At 49.5% G+C, this 17,714-nt stretch overlaps 1 protein-coding gene across 1 annotated transcript in view; it reads left to right on the top strand.

Moving 5' to 3' along the window:
- Positions 1-17,714, top strand: part of LOC119970890 (adhesion G-protein coupled receptor G2-like) — a 75,002-nt gene that overhangs the window by 11,175 nt on the left and 46,113 nt on the right. The window contains exon 3 of the mRNA XM_038805998.1: positions 15,322-15,352. Within this exon, the coding sequence (XP_038661926.1) occupies positions 15,322-15,352 (31 nt within the window). The remainder of the gene's footprint in view (positions 1-15,321; positions 15,353-17,714) is intronic.

Below are 17,714 nucleotides of genomic sequence, written 5' to 3'. Positions count from 1 at the left end.
TGAGCTGCTGGGGGAAAACATCTAGTTTATTAAAGTCTTCAGTTGGATTACAACCTCACTTTAGTAGTCATTGATCGTGCATCAGATAGTATCACGGTTATGAAGTCAGGGAAGACCCCTGGGCCGGATGGGTAGCCGGCGGAATTCTATAAGGAATTTGCGATGGACTTGGCACCACATCTGTTGGGGGCGTTTAATGAAGTGCTGGAGAAGGGGGAGTTGCCGGAGACGATGACGCAGGCAGTAATCATGCTCATCCTCAAAAAATGGAAGGACCCGATGGAATGTGAGTCGTATAGACCCATATCACTATTGAACACGGATGTGAAAGTATTGGCTAAGTTGTTGGCGGGGAGGATTGTGTCCCCGGGATGGTGGCAGAAGATCAAACAGGCTTCGTGAAGTGCAGGCAGTTCACGAGTAATATAAGATGGCTGTTGAATGTGATGATGAATCCATCGGGGGCTCTGGTGCCGGAGGTGGTGGTGTCCATAGACGCGGAGAAGGCATTTGATCGGGTGGAGTGGCGGTTCTTGTTCGAGGTTTTGGGAAGGTTTGGACCGAGATTTGTGGCATGGGTGCGGTTTCTGTATGTGGCGCTAAGAGTGAGGATGAGGACGAATAATATGAGCTCACAAAGCTTTGACTTACACAGGGGTACGAGGCAGGGGTGCCCACTGTCGCCATTGCTGTTTGCGCTGGCCATAGAGCTGTTGGTAATGGCTCTCAGGGGTCGGCAGAGTGGCGGGGGATTATGAGGGGACAGAGGTAGCATCGGGTGTCACTCTATGCCGAAGACCTCTTGCTGTATATTTCGGATCCGTTGGAGAGAATAGGAAGGATTATGAGCCTGTTGGGGAGGTTTGGAGGATTCTAAGGGTACAAGCTGAATGTAGGGAAAAGCAAGGTATACCTGGTGAATGAGCTGGCACAGCAGGCTAATTTAGGGAGGATGCCATTTACAGTAGCGAGGGATAGGTTTAGGTACTTGGGGATTCAGGTAGAGGGTATGGACGGGGCTCCACAAGTGGAACTTAATGGAGCTGGTAGAGGAGGCCAGGGAGGATCTTAAGAGGTGGGATACATTGCACTTAACACTGGCAGGGTGGGTCCAAGTGTTGAAAATGAATATTCTGCCGAGGCTTTTGCTTATCTTTCAAGCTCTCCCGATCTTTATACCAAAGGCCTTTTTTCAGAAAGTGGACAGGATCATCTCTGACTTTGTATTGGCAGGGAAGGTGCCGAGGGTGGGGAGGACCCTGCTACAGAGGCAGAGGCAGCAGGGAGGGTGGGAACTTGCTTCATTATTATTGGGCGGCGAATGTGGACAAGGTGCGGCGGTGGTGGGAAGGAGAAGGAGTAGAGTGGGTTAGGATGGAAGAGGAATCTTGTAAAGGGTCTAGTTTGAGGGCTATGGTGATGGCAGCGTTGCCAATGACTCCAAGTAGGTATTCAAGGAGCCAGGTTGTGCAGTCCACAGTAAAGATATAGAATCAGTTCAGGAGGCATTTTAGGGTGGAAGGGATGTTGGTGCTAATGCCGCTGTGCGAGAATCATGGGTTTGAGCCGGGGGGATGGATAGTGTATACAGGAGGTGGAGGGAAGTGGGGCTGGTCAAGGTGAGGGATCTGTATTTGGAGGAAGGGTTTTCCAGTCTGGAGGAGCTAAGAGAGGGTCGTGCTGCCGAGAGGGAGTGAGTTCAGGTATCTGCAAATTCTGGACTTTGCGCGAAAGGTCTGGAGGGGGTTCTCGAGGTGCCAGGACACAACACTGCTGGAGCGCCTGCTGCTTTCGGATGTGGAAGGGGAGGGAAGAATTGGGGATATATACATGTGGCTGCGGAAGTAGGGAGGTGAGCGCAGGGTGAAGATCAAGGAGAAATGGGAAGTGGAATTGGGAGGGGAGATCAATTGGGGAGTATGGAATGAGACACTGCGAAGGGTAAACGGGACATCCTCTTGTGCAAGGATGAGCCTGATACAGTTTAAGGTCATGTACAGGGTGCATATGACTCAGGCGAGAATGAGTGGTTTCTTTCAGGGGATAGCAGATGAGTGTGAGAGGTGTGGGCAGGATCCAGCGAATCACGCACATGTGTTGGGGTTGTGAAAAAATGGGAACATTCTGGGCGGGAGTGTTTGCAGTCTCAGCCAGGATAGTGGAGGAGGAGGTGGACCCGGATGCTTTGGTGGCGATATTTGGGGTTTCAGAGAAGCCGGAGCTCATGGAGAGGAGGAAGGCCGATGACTTGGCCTTCGACTCTCTGATTGCACAGTAGCAAATTTTGCTGGAGTGGCGGTCGGCATCGCCAATGGGCGTAGCGGCTTGGTTGGGTGACATGTACGACTTCCTGCGATTAGAGAAGATAAAGTATGAGTTAAGGGGCTTGTCGTGTTAAGCACACTGAGATAACACGGGCTGCAACTGGATGCAGCTATAACTGAAATATACTCCAGACCTTGAAGTTCATTCAATTTGATTTATTGAACCTTTCACACAGTTAGTTCAGTTCTCTGTGAGTTCGACTCTCCGCTTGTAATGGGAGCGGCCTTTTCAGAACCCCAAAATGTATCATGGAGTTGAACCAACCTCTCCCTTTAATGTATTGTTGCTTTTGAAGCACACGGCTTGGTTTCCAGGTGTGGGATTACAATTATGGACACGTGAGTTTTTAAACACAAAACAATATTTATTCCATGAATTCAACTTAAACTTTTTAAATAAACATTGGATCACTTACCACCCCTTACTTCAAATATAACCCCAAAAATAATACAACACAAAATAATCCCTCAAAAATGTTCCTTCAAACCTCCAAAAGACTAAACACCTTTAAACAGAAACACACAGGTTAAAGACATTACTATTATGAGTTTAAATCACCCAAATGATTCAGAGATATTCTTTCCTGGCAAAGATCACAGCAGGTCCAGCTTACTGCAAACAGAGACACACCCAAGCTCTTTTTCTCAAAACTGGCTTTCTCCTTTAAAAACAGCTCACAGCAAACCAGCCAGGCACTTTTCAGCTGCTTTCACAAACTGAAACTAAAAACAGAAAAAGCAGAAGTGATCTCAGCTCAGTTCCCCCCTCTGACATCACTTCAGTAATAAGAGCTGCTCCATTTCTTAAAGGTACATCGCTTAAACATCCATTTCTTAAAGGTACTCTCACAGGACAGCTAACCTCAGTAATCAGTGTGATTACTCTGTCTGACTGAACCAGACTAGCTCTTAGTCACATGCTAACGTGGGGTTACTGGGTTATGGGGATAGGGTGGAGGTGTTGACCTTGGGTAGGGTGCTCTTTCCAAGAGCCAGTGCAGACTCGATGGGCCGAATGGCCTCCTTCTGCACCGTAAATTCTATGATAATCTATGATTAATCTAGGACAAAGGTTCGGCACAACATCGTGGGCCGAAGGGACTGTTCTGTGCTGTATGTTTCTATGTGCTATTCTATGCTGTAGGTGTTATGTTGTATATACACCTGACTCACTCCATAGATGTCCCCGTGGAAAGAGACGGAGTGTGACTGCCTCGTGCCTTTTATAATGGGAAACCACCCCCAAGTCTTCTGCCTGCTGATTGGTTATGTCCTGTTCGCTGTGTTCCTTAGCTGCCTGTCTATATCTCATTATGTGCATGTCTGCATATCATGACATCTCCCCTTTTGAAATGTTTATCTGTAGCATATGTGAAAGTATTTATATGTGTCGGACGAAAAACTAACTTATTTGCATACAATGGCAGATGGGAACATATGTACATGTGAAAACAGGTGTCTAATGTGCGAAAATAGAACATAGCAAAACAAATGTTCATAAGTCCAGTCTCTGGGGCTTGTGTCTGATCCTGGTCGACCGCTGGAGAGGTGGTGATGGGGACGACGGCGCCTTGATAGGCGGGATTGAAGGAGGACTGGTGGCCTCGTGGTTCGAGGTATCAGGAGGTGGCACAATAACAGATGGAAACAACGAAGAGTGTGGTTGCGGGCGGGCAACTGTGCACAGTGCCCATCTGTTGCGCCGCTCAACAGAGCCATCAGCCATACGCAGAACATACAATCGACGAGCAGCCTGTCGAAACAACAACAGCTGGAGCTGACCAGCCTCCATCAGGTAGCTTGATCTGAACAGCATCCGCCGGGGATAGCACAGGCAAATCGGTGGCATGAGCATCATAGCCCTGCTTTTGCCGGTCCCTGAGTTTCTGCACCTTCTGCAGCACCGGAAAGGTGATCCAGGTCAGGCAAGTGTATGGCTGGAAGAGTCGTCCGCAGGTCCCTGTTCGTCAGGAGTTGAGCTGGTGACATGCCGGTAGACAGAGGGGTTGCCCTGTATGCAAGCAGCGCAAGGTTGACGTCAGAAGCAGGATCCGCGGCCTTGCAGATGAGCTGCTTCACTATGTGCACCCCGTTCTCAACCTTCCCGTTGAACTGCGGGTAATGTGGACTGGAAGTGACGTGATGAAACTGATATAACTGGGCAAATCTTGACCACTCTTGGCTGCTGAAGCAAGGACCATTGTCACTCATGACAGTAAGAACATCTCCTTACAGGCCTTGATGACGGTCTTGGATGTGAGGTCCGAGAACTTCACAACTTCTGAGTCGTTGGAAAAATAATCAATGTTAACACATAATCAGGACCACTGGCGTGAAAGAGATCGATGCCCAACTTGGATCACGGGGAGGTCACGGTTTTGTGCTGCTGAAGTGTCTCCTTGCTCTGTGCTGGCTGGAGGACCATATTTGAGATGTCCTGACTAATCCCAGGCCGGTAGACAGCTCGCCTGGCTCTGCGCCTGTACTTCTCGACACCCAGATGTCCCTCGTGGATTTGCCGGAGAACCAAGCTCTGGAGACTGAGTGGAATGACAATGCGGTCCAGCTTGAGGAGGATACCATCAACCACCGTCAGGTCATCCTTCACATTGAAGAAATGAGGGCACTGCCCTTTTTGCCAGCCATTGGCGAGGTGGCGCATGACACGCTGTAGAAAGAAGAGGGTCTTTGGCTGTCTCGTCGCGGACGCGGATCACCTTTTCATCCGACGCTGGGAGGTTGCTGGCCCACAGCTGCACGTTGATTCGATCTGTTGGATGAATGCCAGCAGGTCAGCAGGCAAGGTTATGGAGCGGGACATGGCATCCGCAATAATGAGCTCCTTGCCAGTCGTGTACACGAGTTCAAAGTCGTACCTTCTGAGTCTGAGGAGGATGCGCAGCAGCCGGGGCGTCATGTCGTTCAGGTCATTGTGGATAATGTGGACCAGTGGCCTGTGGTCCATCTCGATGGTGAACGTCGGCAGGCCGTAGACATAATCGTGGAACTTGAGAATTCCAGTGCAAAGGCCCAGGCGTTCCTTTTCAATTTGGGCATACCGCTGCTCAGTGGGTGTCATCGCCTGTGATGCGTAGGCCACCGGTGCCCAGGATGGGGTGTCATTGCGCTGGAGCAACACTGCGCCGATGCCGTCCTGGCTCGCATCTGTCGAGATTTTCGTTTCCCTGTCAGGGTCAAAAAATGCCAATACAGGTACAGTGGTGAGCTTGGCTTTCAGCTCAAAACACTCTGCCTGATGAGCTGCCTGCCACTCAAAGTCAGTGGAATTTTTCACCAGGTGTCTGAGGGCCGTGGTTTTTGAGGCCAGGTTTGGGATAAACTTGCCCAAAAAGTTTACCATGCCTAGGAATTGCAGCACCGCCTTCTTGTCTTCAGGGGTCTTCATGGCTTTGATGGCCTTGACCCTGTCTGTGTCCGGGCGCACACCCTGCTGAGATATCTGGTCACCTAAGAACTTAAGTGTCGACATGCCAAAGCAACACTTGGCCCTGTTCAGCTTGAGGCCATAGGCATAATACGGCGGAATACCTGCTGGAGATGAGATATGTGCTCTTCGGGGGTTGTGGACCATATGATAACGTCGTCCACATACACACAAACCCCTTCAATGCCCTCCATCATCTGCTCCATGATTCAATGGAAGATCTCTGAGGCCGAGACAATGCCGAAAGGCATACGGTTATAGCAGTACCTGCCAAACGGTGTGTTGAAGGTGCATAGCCTTCTGCTGGACTCATCCAGCTGGATTTGCCAGAATCCATGTGACGCATCTAACTTTATGAAAAACTGGGCGTGTGCCATCTCACTTTTGAGTTCCTCCCACTTCGGGATGAGTTAGTGTTCCTGCATTATATTCTGGTTGAGATCCTTGGGGTCAATGCAGATGCGCAGCTCCCCCGAAGGCTTTTTTACACATACCATCGAGCTGACCAGTCAGTCGGATCTGTAACTTTGGAGATGATGCTCTGGTCCTGAAGATCCTTTAGCTGCACCTTCAGGTGCTCCTTCAGTGGACCCTGCGTGGTGCGTGGACCACAGGCGTGGCATCAGGCCGCAGCAGGATCTTGTACCGATATGGCAGAGTGCCCATCCCGTCAAACACATCCAGATACTGAGCGAGGATGTCGTCAATGCCGGCTTGAAGATCCACGTTGGGGGAGGTCATTGTGTAGACCCGCTGCACAAGGTTCAGCTGTTTGCATGTCTGTGCGCCGAGCAGGGAGGCCCTGTCTGGCTTGACGATTTCAAACCTTAGCCTTGTGTGAATGCTCCTGTCGGAGATGAGCAGATGGCAGGATCCCAGTGCTGTGATGGTATTGCCGTTATAGTCCAGGAGCTGGCAGGCTGCTGGCAGGAGTTTGGGTGGCTTCTTGATGTGGTTGAAATCTGTCTGTGAAAGGAGATTGGCAGAAGCACCTGTGTGCAGCTTGAACTGGATAGAGCATTGATTTACTCGCAACACCGCACGCCGTTCGTCCGCAGAATCCACAGTGAGGATGGGCAGGCTCTGTGATGATGTCGGTGATGCATGTTCATGTGTGGTAATGATGCCCACATGATCGGGGGACTCCAGGCAATCGTCCTCTGGATCCGTTGTACTGCCAGGATCAGAATCCTGTAAATCTTGCTGTACACTCCGAGCGCGTCTGTGTTGGAGTTGGGAATGCTGGTCCTTGACTGGTGGTGAGGCCCTGCACAAAGCTGCATAGTGTCCAGGCTTTCTGCAATTTAAACATCGCCTGCCTCTTGCAGGGCAGTGTTTCTTTAAGTGGGCGGTGCTGCAGTTTGGGCACGTCATGACTTTGTTGCACTCCGTGAGTCGTCGCACATGCGCATTGCGGTCGGCAGATGTTCGCACCTGCGCAGTGTGGTGATCGGCCGCTTTGTTATCCCATTTGCATCGCGCATGCGTGGGGCTCCGGGAAGAGCACACAAAATGGCCGCTTTCATCAATGCTGAGGCGCTGCATCCAGACGATGGCCTGCACACACTCTGCCTCGTGGGAGGCAAGTTTCTCATTTTCAACCGATTTGTATTGGGAATACTGATTTTTTTTCATGTTCATGCAGTGTACATGTTTCAATTGCGACTGACAGGGTCATATGTCTGATTTTTAAAAGCTGCTCTCTCAGAGGATCAGAGCGCACTCCAAAAACGAATATCACCAAAGTTGCAGGACAGCGCTAGTAGACGGAGATTAGTTAAGAAGGAGTTGAAAGATTCATCTTTACCTTGTAGGCGTTGTTTGAATATATAGCACTCGAAGATTTCATTGATGTCCACTTCACAATGACTATCAAACTTATCCAGGATGGTCTGAAATTGTGTCTTGTCCTGGCCTTCGGTGAAGTTAAACGAGTTGAAGAGTTGGATGGCTTGATCACCCGCTGTTGAGAGGAGAAGGGCGATCTTTCTGGCATCAGATGCACCCTCGAGGTCTGAGGCTTCGATGTACAGCAGAAACCTTTGCTTGAAAGTCCACCAGTTGGCACTGAGATTGCCGGAGGTCCGCAGCTGTTGAGGAGCCTGGATCTTCTCCATGGTGCCAGGATACATTTGCTGGTCGTCATGGAACAGATTGAGGTAAACCACCTAGGATAGCAGTCTTCTTGTACCATGTCGTGTTAAGCACACTGAGATAACACGGGATACAACTGGTTGCAGCTATAACTGAAATATAGTCCAGACCTTGAAGTTAGTTCAATTTGATTTATTGAACCTGTCACACAGTTAGCTCAATTCTCTGTGAGTTCGACTCTCTGCTAACCTAAGTGTGATGACTCTGTCTGACTGAACCAGACTAGCTCTTAGCCACATGCTGTAGATGTTATGTGATATATACACCCTGACTCACTCTGTAGATGCCCCACATGGAAAGAGACGGAGTGTGAGTGCCTCGTGCCTTTTATAGTGGGAAACAATCCCGAAGTGTTCTGCCTGCTGATTGGTTATGTCCTGTTCTCTGTGTTCATTAGCTGCCTGTCTGTATCTCACTCTATGCATGTCTGCATATCATGACAGATCTCTTCAGGGGGATTTGAGGAAAGGTGGGGGATGTTTGTGACCATGAACATAGAACATACAGTGCAGGAGGAAGCCATTCGGCCCATCGAGTCTGCATCGACCCACTTAAGCCCTCACTTTCACCCTATCCCTGAGCGCGGCAGAATTTCCCGCCAATATCCGGAAAGTTGAGACACAACCAGGTGCGAAGGCGTAGACCCATCAACATCGCAGCTGGCGCGACGCCTGTCGTGGCATGCGGGTCGTCCGGAAACAGAATAAGAACAGAGATAAGTGGGTCTCCCAGAAAACCGATGGCTCCTCGGCCAACCCATTTGAAGCCGGGTGGTCCTTACGTGATGGATCCATTGGCAGATATGAATGCTCCAAATGCCGCACTTGTGATAGCCGTACCATTGTAGTACGGCGGCAGTGGTGTAGTGACTGTCATTGGACTAGTAATACAGAGAGGAAGAGTCATGCTCTGGGGACCCGGGTTCGAATCCCGCCATGGCAGATGGTGAAATTTAAGTTCAATAAATATCTCTGGAACTAAAAATCTAAAGATAATCACAAAACCATTGTCTTAATGGACAGCACGGTAGCATGGTGGTTAGCACAATTGCTTCACAGCTCCAGAGTCCCAGGTTCGATTCCCGGCTTGGTTCACTGTCTGTGCGGAGTCTGCACGTTCTCCCCGTGTCTGCGTGGGTTTCCTCCGGGTGCTCCGGTTTCCTCCCACAGTCCAAAGATGTGCAGGTTAGGTGGATTGGCCATGCTAAATTGCCCTGAGTGTCCAAAATTGCCCTTAGTGTTGGGTGGGGTTACTGGGTTATGGGAATAGGGTGGGGGTGTGGGCTTGGGTAGGGTGCTCTTTCAAAGAGCTGGTGCAGACTCGATGGGCCGAATGGCCTCCTTCTGCACTGTAAATTCTATATCTATTGTCTGACACCAGCAATTCAGGATGCCGTGTGTGCGAAAAATGTGCCGGACTTTCTCTATGGTGGCCCGGGCGGTCGTTGTCTGTATCTTGAGGACCTCCATCCATTTGGAGTGGGCATTGACAGCGAGGAGGAAAACTGAACCCTGAAAGAGGTCCACAATGTCTATTTGGAGACAAGACCATGGACGGCCCGGCCAATCTTATGGGTGGGGTGGGGCTGCAGGAGGCAACGTCTGGTGGGCCTGACATTGGACACAGCACTGGGCCATACACTCAATGTAATGTCTGTATCAATGCCGGGCCACCAGATATAGCTACAAGCTAACATTTTCAATCTTGGACACCCCTGTGTGTCCATTGTGGAGGTCCATCAGGCTCGGGTCCTGCCTACGTTTGGGGAGCACCACATAGGTCACCCAAAGGAGTACTCCATCCTCTATGCTCACCTCTGGCACCTTCATGGTGTCAGCCTTCAGGTCCTGCGGACAGACTGATGAAACTTCTGGACTCTGAACACGACGGCCAAACGCTCCTTCTCGATCTGCGTGCATAATTTCTCTGCGTCTGCCAACGTTCATGAGACAAAGGCAATACTTTGACCAGTATATCAATCAAAGTTTTACCCAGGTGCCCTTAGTTACAAGATGGACAAAGGACAAGCACAAATAAAGGTTCAATAAGTTTATTAATAATAATACTATGAACCCTTAAATTACCCTCATAAAACAAGAGGATACCCCAGATTCAAGTCTACTACCAGCAAAGATGGTTGGTAGGCTATGGATCTGATCGCTAGAATTCCTCTGGCCCGTCTTCACAAAGGTGGTTCTCGCTAGCGGTCTCTTCCTTTCTTCCTGCTTGCCTTGTGGTCTGGTCAAGGTCACCTTAGAGTCTTTGCTGCCTCATGTACTGGCCAGTCTTAAGTGAGTGAAGGATGCGTACATTTATCCCCCTCCCTCCCCATCTTTCCAAAAACTTCCCTGGCTTCCGGTCAATGATACCTCAGGAGAGAGTCTCAGCACCCAATGGTCCGTTTGATGTCCGTTTGACAGGCCACCTGAGCCCGCCCCAGGTTTCCCATCTCTGGTGGTGTGAGCTGCACATAACCTGTTCCCATATCAGGCAACTGTAGAAATTCTGGGTGACGGAAAGTCTGGCTTGCTCTGGGCTACGGACAATAGACCTGTGCATTTCAATGGTGTACGATGATCTCCTGCTGGGACTCAGTAGTGTGCGATGATCTTTGATGGGTGATTGATGGGACAGGCCCAGACATGATCTGGCAGCTCGTCTGTTGGTGGATTTGACTTTGGTCAAGTCTGAATTCCAACAGCCTGCCTGAGGTTTCAACGCAGTATGATTTTAAAATGCCCAATTCTTAATTTAAGATATCCAATTTAATCGGCCTCAAACTAGGCCCTGATTATATTATCACAGCCCCATCTTTAACAGGCGGTGGAGGAAGGGCTAAACTGGTGGCCAGGATCGGGAGGAACATGCCATAGTAATTGACGAGGCCCAGGAATGATCGGAATTCCGTCAGACCGCCTGGCACTGGGGCCTGCCGAATTGCCTGTACTTTTCTTCCATCAGGTGCAACCCATGGCGGTCAACGTGTAAGCCGAGGTACGTTACCTCGGTGATGCTGAAAACACACTTCTCCCACTGGAGTTGGACGCCAGCCTCAAAACGCCACAGCACCTCAGCCAGGTGTCACAGATGCTCCTGGTCGGAAGAGCCAATGATCAGGGCATTGTCCAGATAGACTGCCATGCAAGGAAACCTCAAAGGGCAGGTGGGTGTATTCATATAGTCCCCGGTGCATGTTCACGGTGACAAAGCGTCTGGATTCGGGGACCAGGACCAACTGGAGGTAAGCATAACTCATATCAAATTTTGTAAACTTGCGACCTCCCGCTCAGCTCGTAAAGAACCTCGATCCACAGGACTGGATAGCGATCCAGCCGAGACATACTGTTGACCATCATCTTATAGTCCCTGCATAAACATACTGATCCATCAGGCTTCATGAGCCAGAGGAAATGGGTGAGTTACTAAATGAGTACTTTGCATCAGTGTTCACCAAAGAAAAGGACTTTGTGGAGGATGTTCTTGGGTAGGATATGTGGACAGTCTGGATCATGTTAACATTGAAAAGGAGGTGATATTGGGTCTTTTAAAAGATATTAAGGTAGATAAGTTTCCTGGGCGGGATGGCATTTACCCCAGAATACTGAGGGAAGCAAGGGAGGAAATTGCTGTGACCTTAACTGACATCTTTTTATCCTCATTGGCTACAGGTGAGATTCCAGAGGACCGGAGAATAGCTAATGTGGTACTGCTGCTTAAGAAAGGTATTAGGGATAATCCTGGAGACTATAGGCCGGTGAGCCTCACATCGGTAGTTGGTAAATTATTGGAGAGAATTCTCAGGGACAGGATTTATACCCATTTGGAAACAAATGGACTCATAAACGATAGACAGCATGATTTTGTGACGGGGAGGTCGTGTCTCACTAACTTGATCGAGTTTTTTGAGGAGGAGACAAGATGATTGATGAGGGGAGGGCGGTAGATGTTGTTAACATGGACTTCAGTGAAGCCTTTGACAAGGTGCCTCCTGGCAGACTGGTACAAAAGGTGAAGTCACACGGGATCAAAGGTGAGGTGATAAGATTAATACAGAACTGACTCAGTCACAAAAGGCAAAGGGTGTTTGTCTGAATGGAAGGTTGTGACTAGTGGTATTCCACAGGGATCTGTGCTGGGGCCTCTGTTATTTGTGGTGTACATAAACCATTTGGAGGAAAATGTAGCCGGTCTGATTAGTAAGTTTGCGGATGACACCAGGTTGGTGGAGTGGCAGATAGTGTTGAGGATTATCTGAAGATTCAGCAGGACATAGGTAGTTTGGAGAAGTGGGCAGAGAAATGGCAAATGGAGTTTAATCTGGACAAATGTGAGGTAATGCAGTTTGATAGGTCCAACATAGAGGGGAAATATACTGTAAATGGCAAAACACTTAGGAATATAGAAAGTCAGAGAGATCTGAGTGTGCAGATGGCAACAAAAGTGGACAAGGTAGTCAAAAAAGCATACGGAATGCTTGCCTTCATTGGGCGTGGCATCGAGTATAAAAACTGGCAAGTCATGCTACAATTGTATAGAACCTTGGTAAGGCTACACTTGGAATATTACGCATAATTGTGGTCGCCACCAACACCAACAATGTCCATGTGATCAGTGCCAACTGAGCAGAGGAGGCAAACAACACAACACAACACTCCTGAAGTTCACAGTCAGAGATGATCAACCTGATGATCTCAGCCCATTGATGCATCCTCTGTATCTCCAGCCACTGCACTGGGACAGGAAGTCAGTGCCTCTGATGTCATCATTGAGCAACTGAAACAGGAAGTTGGCACCCACTTGACTGCATATGTGTGCCGCTAACATCATCATCATGGTCCATTGAATGCTTGCCATCTCCCTCACTGCCCCAGTCACTGTACCAGTCACTGTTCCCTTGCCGCCCCTCTGCTGTGCTCACCATCCCACTCACTGTCCCAATCCACTCACCACCTCAATCCATTCGCCCCCCAACTCACTGCCCCCCCACCACCCTAGTCGCCACTCCCTTGCTATCCCGCTCACTGCCCTGCTCGCAAACCCCCTCACTGCCCCTGCTTACTGCCCTGCCCGCAAACCCCCTCACTGCCCCTGCTTACTGCCCTGCTTGCTTCCCCCCTCACTGCCCCTGCATACTGCCCTGCTGTCTTCCCCCACTCACTGCCCCTGCTTAATTGCCCGGCTTGCTTCCTTCCCCTCACTGCCCCTGCTGGGGAACTGCCCTGCTTTATTCCCTCCGCTGCCCTGCTTACGGTCCCTGCTTGCTTCCCCCTCGCTGCCCCATGAACAGCGCGTACTGCCCTGCTCGCAAAGTCCCCTCGCTGCCCTGCTTACTTGCCCTGCCTTAAGTCCCCCTTACTGCCCCTGCTTACTGCCCTGCTTGCTTCCCCCCTCGGCTGCCCCTGCTTACTTGCCCTGCTTATTTCGCCCCTCGCGGCCCTGCTTACTGCCCTGCTTGCTTCCCCCTTCGCTGGCCCTGCTTACGGCCCTGCGTTGCTATCCCCCCTCGCTGCCCTGCTTACTGCCCTGCTTGATTCCCCCTGCCCTGCTTGCCCTGCCTTCACCCCCCTCGCTGCCCCTGCTTACTGCCCTGCTTGCTTCCCCCCTCGCTGCCCCTGCTTACTGCCCTGCTTGCTTCCCCCCTCGCTGCCCCTGCTTACTGCCCTGCTTGCTCCCCCCCTCGCTGCCCCTGCTTACTGCCCTGCTTGCTTCCCCCCTCGCTGCCCCTGCTTACTGCCCTGCTTTATTCCCCCCTTACTGCCCCTGCTTACTGCCCTGCTTTATTCCTCCCTTACTGCCCCTGCTTATTGCCCTGCTTGCTTCTCCCCTCACTGCCCCTGCTTACTGCCCTGCTTTATTCCTCCCTTACTGCCCCTGCTTACTGCCCTGCTTGTTTCCCCCCTCGCTGCCCCTGCTTACTGCCCTGCTTTATTCCCCCCTTACTGCCCCTGCTTACTGCCCTGCTTTATTCCCCCCTCGCTGCCCCTGCTTACTGCCCTGCTTTATTCCCCCCTCGCTGCCCCTGCTTACTGCCCTGCTTTATTCCCCCCTTACTGCCCCTGCTTACTGCCCTGCTTTATTCCCCCCTCGCTGCCCCTGCTTACTGCCCTGCTTTATTCCCCCCTTACTGCCCCTGCTTACTGCCCTGCTTGCTTCCCCCCTCGCTGCCCCTGCTTACTGCCCTGCTTTATTCCCCCCTCGCTGCCCCTGCTTACTGCCCTGCTTTATTCCCCCCTTACTGCCCCTGCTTACTGCCCTGCTTGCTTCCCCCCTCGCTGCCTTGCTCACTGTTCTGCTCCAAGTCCTGGCCACTTTGCTCTCCACCCTGCTTGCTGCTGTAGACAGCGAGGGAGAATGATGGTGAGTTAGAGGAAGACTGTGCATGGTTGTTGCAGGGCAGTCAGTGAGGCTGTGAGAAGGGCGGTGAGCAGATCAGAATTGTGATCCGAGGATTTTTAACTGGTGTTTTGGGATTAAATTTTCTGTGAAAACTGCAATTGCTAATCATGATGAAAAAAACAGATTTTATTGATGTTGCGCTTGTTAAAATATCTTTACATTGTGCAGTATTACAGATGGTCCTATTCTTCAATGCAGGTAACTACCTATAGTGTCTCTGGCAGTAATATCTCACACACTGTAACTGCCTGTCTGGTGAATGTGCCCCTGCAATTGTGGTGGTATCAATGGGTACGGGGAGCGCGCTGGAGTCTGGTGTTGCCATAGAGGATCAGCCAAGATCATGTTAAGGCTTAGCAGGCTCAAAGGGTCGAATGGCCTACTCCTGCTCCTATTTTCTATTTTCTATGTCTCTATGATTCATCCCCACATCCCTCACAGAGTATCTCCCAAACACACACGCTATTTTCATGACTGACTTTCTTTAAGGACCTGTTCGTGGCCAACAGTTAGGGCGATGGGGAGGGAGGATAGTCGGGCTGAGGGGGTATAGGGTTGCTACTGTTACTTCATTACAATAAAAATGACAAACACTTTGTATGTAAGAATTTGATGATGTTTGAAATAAAATTAATTTTTTAAAAAAGACTCATCCTTGATAATTACCCACTCCGTATCCTGTACCTGTTGGTGAGAAATTAAACAAACTGTATTATTTAATGAAGCCAAATATATGCTGCATCAAACTTTCATTAAGGAAGATTTATTGTCATATTTTTACCATGTTTCAAGACGCAGGTTGATCTATTTGGACAGTCTTCCTGGTCCATTTAAAATGACAACACAGAGTAACCATTCCCGCAGTACCAAAGTCCCTACACCAGCAACAGGCAGCCCATGTGCAACATCCCAGGGTAAGAGAGAATTAACATAGAGAATTACAGATTTAAAAAACATTTATTTCATCGATAAATTCTCTGATGTTGTAAATTTCTACTTTAGGAATCGACAACCAGGGTGTCCTCGTCAACAGGTAATTAAATATGTTTTTAATAAAATCTCTCATTCAGTTCCGCAAAATGCTAAAGTAAAAGTAGTTTCGATAGAAAAGGGTCAATTGGTTTCAGCAATTAAACTAATATTAATAACTGTAGCACAGACATTTCAGGGTGTTTGGCTGTTTACAGACAGAGGCCCTTCTTTATCACATGTTGGGTTGTGCTGCATTTGCACCAATGTGAGACAGTCACACTGGAGATTTCAGCTCAGCTCATTTGCCTTTCCCTTGAAGGAGTCATTCCCAAAAATCCCACTGAAACAGGAGTCATGTTCTGGGTTGTATTGAAATTAAAGTACAGCTTTTGTAAAGGGTGAAGATTACAATAGAAAGCAGGGGATTCACAGCTAAATTACAGAGTTTTTGATCAGCTCAGTTCACTGTTAACTAGTTTGATTTAGATTGCATTGGATTCTCCCCTTAATCACTGACTCTTCTGAAGCAGATTTGGGATGTAGATTATGGGCTGAACTTTGCACTGGAATGCAGTACCTTCCCTACGGTGTTCACAGTGTAAAGGTCGGGGTGAGCCCTCACCACTGCCCCCCCCCCACCCCCACTTCCCCCCCCCCCCCCCCCCCCCACTACACCCCCGACCCTGCAGCACTTTTAATAGCCATCAGGCCGTCAATTAACTTTAGTCAACCATTCTGCCCCATCTGTGAGGAGACCCACCTCCCAAGAGATGTCAGCCAATCAAGCGGCTGCTGTCGGCAGGCACGTTTTAGAATTTTTAATCACTTCCCTAGTCTCTCCCCTCCAGTTCCATATGAACTTTTGTGCACTGGTGCGGCCTGTAAAAATGGTGCCCCAATCTACAAAAATCCAAGTTGCTTCAGGGTTGGATTGAATCAACCAGTTTATGTCATGGGACCTTACCCATACCTTTTTCTTCAGTGTTTCCAACGACATTGCAGTGACAGCTGCCATTGGTGTTGGTGGCATCAATGCCGCTTTTCTTGCCCGCTATTGGCCTTTGCCAATATTCTGGAAAATTCGATCCCATGTTTGATCTGATCAAGGCCTCAATTCCACTTCTCTGCCTTTTCCCCAGAACCTTTGACCCGTCCCATGGTTTTCGAGAAGGAATTCAACCCTTGGCACTACTGTTTGGGAATTCAGCTTACTCAGTAAGAGTGCCCGTTTTGGTGTAGACCTCATCATAACAGTTTGGAGTGTAGTACCAGACTTCCTCATTGATTACTTATGTTGGCTACGTGGGGCACACATCACCACCAATAATAATCTTTTCATTTTGTCTTTCCTATAAAAAGGTCAAAAAGAATTGAGAGAATAAATGTTATTGTGGGCGCCCTCAGAAAGCTGAATATTCTGCTGGCAGTGATCACAACCCCTTACTTTGTTAATGCAACACAATTCCATTATTACATTAATAGAATACAATTGGAGCCCTCAACACCAATATGGAAGTAATCAATGATAATGAATAATTAAGTAACTTGAGGATGTTGGCGGTGAATGAACATTAATCTATTCAACTATTTACAGAGTCCTGCTCAAAGCAGCATATTATCCCAGTACAGTCCTTGCTGGGAGAGATAACTAAACCAGGCTCTGCATTGGGCCAACTTTTATATTATTACATAACGAGGCCCAGGCAGGTGGCCTCTGCCCCCTATCTGGGGAACTTGTACTACACGAGTCCCAAGGAAAGATCAATGATGGTTTCCCTGTGGTCCTCATGGGGGTTATGACACCCCCCCCCCACCCCAGTCCAAAAGTCCCCCTTCAGCCGCCAATGGTGTGGGCCACTTTGCCTGTGGCTGGGTTTCCAAATGTTGCGGCTCTGGGTCGGGGAGAGGGTATCGATTTGCTGACCACTGTTTCCTGGCCAACCACCGAAGAATTATTGCTGGGACCTCTGTCCACGATATGGCATTGTGTGCCAGAATGTATTCCTCTGCGTCCATGTTGGATTTGCAGTCATCTTCCTCCTGCTTAATTGGGTGTTGTGATCAGGACAGCTGGGTCCCCAGGCTGAGGGGCGGTGTCTGATGCGGTGGAGACAGCAACACTGCTGGTCAGGTGATGAGCTGTGCAGGTTCCCACTTCATCAGGTGGTCCAAGTGTTTGGCGTGGACAGTCCCTTGAATCCAACCTTACAAGAGACTGGACCTGTTCGTTTTAATACTGCTCCTGGGAGCCACAACACTTCATCACTAAAATTGTGAGCATAGGCAGCATCCCTGAGGCACTCTCAATTACGATGCGAAACTTAGGTCAATAATCAAAGGCTTTAATAAGCAGTGAACAATGGCAGCATCCCAGGGAAGTGTGCTCGCAAAATGGAGTCTCATCTTAAATACTGTTTCCCAGG

Source organism: Scyliorhinus canicula, chromosome 9 (genome assembly GCF_902713615.1).
Source record: "Scyliorhinus canicula chromosome 9, sScyCan1.1, whole genome shotgun sequence".
In the NCBI taxonomy this organism is placed as follows: domain Eukaryota; kingdom Metazoa; phylum Chordata; class Chondrichthyes; order Carcharhiniformes; family Scyliorhinidae; genus Scyliorhinus; species Scyliorhinus canicula.
This window is presented reverse-complemented; position numbering and strand designations above follow the sequence as displayed.